Source organism: Littorina saxatilis, unplaced genomic scaffold (assembly GCF_037325665.1).
Source record: "Littorina saxatilis isolate snail1 unplaced genomic scaffold, US_GU_Lsax_2.0 scaffold_1217, whole genome shotgun sequence".
NCBI classification, from domain to species: domain Eukaryota; kingdom Metazoa; phylum Mollusca; class Gastropoda; order Littorinimorpha; family Littorinidae; genus Littorina; species Littorina saxatilis.
The window spans coordinates 8,245-13,049 of record NW_027128429.1 but is presented as its reverse complement, the minus strand read 5'-3'; the positions used below and the strand labels follow the sequence as shown (position 1 = coordinate 13,049).

The window sequence follows — 4,805 nt, the reverse complement described above, 5'->3', positions numbered from 1 at the left end:
AAAATTCCAAGGGTTGGTCACAAAACTATTACATATCGTTCATTCTCTCATTTCAGTGAAAGTGCATTTCTTTCTGATCTCAAAAATAGCCCACTTTCAAATACTTACAATTTTACAAATCCTGACGAAGCTTTAGAGTTTTGGACATTTATTTTTATTATCATTTACAATAAACATGCACCACTGAAAACACATCGAGTAAAGCAGACAGAAAAACCCAAATGGATCGACCAAGACATAGAAAATGCTGCAAATTACCGTGACTTCTTAAAACAACATGGTACCCACGAAGAGTACACACAACAAAGAAATAAAGTAAATTCCTTGAAACGAAAAAGTAAACAACATTATTTTCAACATCTCATTACATCTAAACAAGATTCAAAATCTATTTGGAAAGCAATTAACCAACTCACAAACAAAAAAACTTCAACAAAATCTTCACAAATAATTGACATTTCTGCAGATACACTCAATGACCATTTCTCAAAAATTGCTGATAAAGTAATTTCTTGTGATCGGACACAGTCAAATAATTTAGAACATTTAAAGGAATACTGCAATTCAAAACAGATACATTTTCAGCATACACTGCCACCAATGACTATACTGGATGTTTACTCTCATCTTCAGCATCTAAAACAAACCGGAACACGTGACATAAATGGTCTGGATGCAAAAATTATAAAAATGGCAGCTCCAGTTATCACAGATACATTGACATTTATATATAACCTTTGTATTGACAAAAGCTATTTTCCTAAACAATTCAAACAGGCTAAAGTGATTCTCTCTTTAAATCAGGAGATACTACAAATCCTTCAAATTATAGACCAATATCAATTCTATCAATCCTTTCAAAGCCTCTTGAAAAACATATCAATAAACACATCCTTTCTCACTTTGAGAACAATAAATTGATCCATGATAATCAATCAGGTTTTAGGCAAAAACACTCATGTCAAACAGCGCTTATTAGTATAGTAGACCAATGGCTGACAAACATTAATAATAATCAATTCTGTGCTGCTCTATTTGTTGACTTTGCTAAAGCTTTTGACCTAATTGACCATAAACTCCTTATCAAAAAGCTTGAGATTTATGGAATTGCAACAGATTTCATAAACATTTTAACATCTTTCCTGTCAGACAGACAGCAAAGTACTTATCTGAAACAATCATACTCTTGTAAGCAAACAGTAAGATTTGGAGTACCACAAGGTTCTATTCTTGGTCCATTATTATTTTCTATATATATAAACGACCTACCTCTATTTGTAAAATGCATGTGTGAACTATTTGCAGATGATACTACAATTCATTCTAGTCACCAAGATCTTAATAAACTAGCAAATATCCTCCAAGAAAACATTGAACGATTACTTGAATGGTCAGAACTAAACCATATGTCACTGAATCCAAATAAAACTAAATGCATGCTACTTACCACGAGGCAAAAAAGACAAAATCTAACATCTAAATTTCCGACATTGCTAATACGAAATCAAGATGTTACCGAAGTTGATAGCCATAAAGTCTTGGGAATAACTATTGACAATAACCTGTCTTGGTCAAAACATGTAGATACACTTTGTAAAAACACATCCAAAAAAATATTTCAGTTATCAAAAATCAAACACTTTCTAGACCTTCGCACAAGAAAACTGTTTTTTCAGGCACATATTCAGTCAGCTATTGACTATGCGTCCACAGTGTGGGACTCTGCAAGTGCAAATACTTTGAAACACTTGGGCAGTTTACATAGAAGAGCTGTTAAATTAATTATTTTAAAAAATACATCTCTTTCCATGACTGATTATAAACGATTGCAAATTCTTCCTATCAAAGATAGATTTGCATATAACAAAGGTGTGATGATGCATAGAATTATGTCAGGGAATGCCCCTACACTCATTGCCTCAAATTTCAAAATAAATCATTATAGAAAATGTAACAAATTAATTACACCAACTCCAAGAATTGACCTGTACAAGTCGAGTCTATCATATTCTGGAGCAATTATGTGGAACGCCATTCCAAATATAATTAAATTACGAATTCATGAAACATCATTCAAGGAATATTACATGCTGTTTCTTTTACAAAACTTATAAAAACTATTATCAAGCAGCTGGCAAAATATAACTGTACTCTCTGATTATATTGAAAAACATGATTATATATAATTCATGAAAGATTTTTTTTATTTTTTTTTTTATACAAACACATATTTCCCTGTTATATATAATTTTCAAGCATTGCTAAAGAATCCTAATGCATCTTAATATGTCTTATTGGTTGCTTGACATGTTAATTATGGTAAATATGTCATTTGTACTATTGTTAAACTTATCTTTTATTTCTTCTTGTTTGTTACCCCTCAATGGGCGAGGGCCGGATGAAAAGAAGCATGCATATACATTGCTTATTCTGTCACCCTCGTAAAATAAATTTCAATTCAATTCAATTCAATTCAATTCAATTCAATTCAATTTCAATTCAATTCAATTCAATTCTCTCTCTCTCTCTTTCTCTCTCTCTCTCTCTCTCTCTTTCTCTCTCTCTCTCTCTCTCTCTCTCTATCTATCTATCTCAAACACACTCACTCACGCACGTGCGCATGCAGGCACGCATGCACGCACGCACACACACACACACACGCACACACACACACACACACACACACATACACACACACACACACACAAACATTCACACACACATTCTACTTCACGAAGCTCTTTGCAAGAAGCTTTGGCACGGTAAAAAGACTTGGCGAAGTCAACTTCGGGCTCAATTCAGGACAGCCTTTACGGCCATAACGACCGATGCAATCTTTCCACAGGTAAAATGCTACTTCATGTACGGAGGGCTGACATACCCCTTGTGTAGGTTGGTCAGCGGTACCAGCTGGTCCTCAGCCACCTGGACACAGGTCAAGGACGGCTTTGGAGACGACCTCAACGTCGACCCCGACCCCAACAAATTGAAATACTTCATTGGCCTGGACAAGCTGCACCAGCTCCTCAACCAGGCCCGCTACACCTTCAGTATCCACTGTAAATACGGGAGCGCATTGGAGGGTACAGCGGTCGCACGCTACCGCAACTTCACTCTAGGTCCAGAAGCCTCAGGCTACCAGCTGTCCTACAACGGGCCGTTTCTGTACGATACCACCGATCCTGCGGAGGATGGCCTGCAGAGCGGTTCTCCGTTTGCCGCCCCTGGTAACGATGGCAACGGCTGTGCTGGGTCCAGGGGAGCCCCGGGGTGGTACGGGCCAGCCTGCAGTGGACACAGCATGTTCGCTGACCCTCCTACCTGGCCGGTACCTGTGGACGGTACCGTGGACCTAAAGCAACAGCTCGTTGCCCTGACCAGAGCGAATCCGTTCATCGACGACGACTGACTGAACGACGACTGACAAATTCTCCCTGTCTATCTGTGTGTCTGTGTGTCTGTCTGTCTGTCTGCCTGTCTGTCTGTCTGTCTCTCAGTTTCTCTGTTTTTCTCTCTTTCTCTCTGCCTTTCTCGCTCTCTTTCTTTCTTTCTCTCCCTTGCAAAAAGATAAGAAAATGCTCATTGCATACCCTCGGAAAGTAAAGGTTTATCTTATCTACTCTCAGTCTCTGTCTGTGTCTGTCTGCCTGTCTGTCTGTCTGTCTGTCTCTCTGTCTCTCTGTCTCTCTCTCTCTCTCTCTGTCTCTGTCTCTCTCTCTCTCTCTAGATCTCTCTCTCTCTCTCTCTCCGTCTCACTCTCTCTCCCCTCTCTCTCTCCCCGGCTATTAGTTATGAAAATGAAAGATATGCGTAGATGCGTTCCAGGTTGTTTTAATCAAGGCAACATTTCTCATTTAGGATGGAATTCCTTCCCTTACGATCTACACAGCAGAATAATCGATAGGACGATTGAGGCCGCTTATTAAGGATGACGAAGATGAAGACACAATGAACATGATCATTACTCGGTATCGCACGATCGAATTAATGTACCCATAGAAACTAATGTTCTGTGATTTCCTTCACGTGGTCCGATACAGTGGAGCTGGCCTCAAACCGAACATTCAATTATTTTTGGATACTCCATGTACTGCGTGTTTGCTTTTACGATCTTTGGTCACCTCCAGATAATCCAACAGAGTGGCATTGCCAGATTGGCCTAAAATCGACGTTAGTCAACAGTACTGAAGCGAAGAATATTTTGATTCTATGGCAATACCGGCAGCAAACAAAAATTGACGATTCTACAAAAATCGCTTTCAGAATGTATGTACTGTACTGTACTGTAAGTTATAAGAACGATGATAAACATAGCGTGATTTGTTCATTCACACACTTTGAGTAATGTAAGAAATGTAAGGTTATATGAAATATACATCTAAACATAAAAAGATTAATAAAGGGAAACACGCATGTTTGTGTTCATGTGATTGTGTTCATGTGTGTGTGTGTGTGTGTGTATGTGTGTGTGTGTGTGTGTAAGATATGAAGAGAAAGAGGGAGGGAGAGAAAGAGATACTAAAAGACAGAGAAACATTGCCCGAGAGAGTCAAGGGAAGTAATAAACAGTCTTAACGCACATCCAGGTGTCAGGTGTTCACAAAGAGCTGCCTCCCTTCTTTCTAGGAGCGAACAAAAGCCATTCAGTTCTCAATCACAAAATTAGTTTTTATCCCGCTCCTGCCCGCCATAACCTTTTCCTCCTATATATGAAACCAGAAAACAAGTTTTTGTGTCTGTGTGTCACAACAGCAATGTTCAGTTTCTTTGTCAGTCTTTGACCAAACTGTCACGTGACTTTGTTT

The 4,805-nt window shown here is 38.5% G+C and overlaps 1 protein-coding gene across 1 annotated transcript; it reads left to right on the top strand.

Annotated features, from left to right (window-relative positions):
• The first annotated feature begins 2,860 nt into the window (after positions 1-2,860).
• Positions 2,861-3,409, top strand: LOC138956781 (angiopoietin-2-like). The gene has a single exon (XM_070328049.1). The coding sequence runs from the start codon at positions 2,861-2,863 to the stop codon at positions 3,407-3,409; it is 549 nt and encodes a 182-aa protein (XP_070184150.1).
• Positions 3,410-4,805: the final 1,396 nt, after the last annotated feature.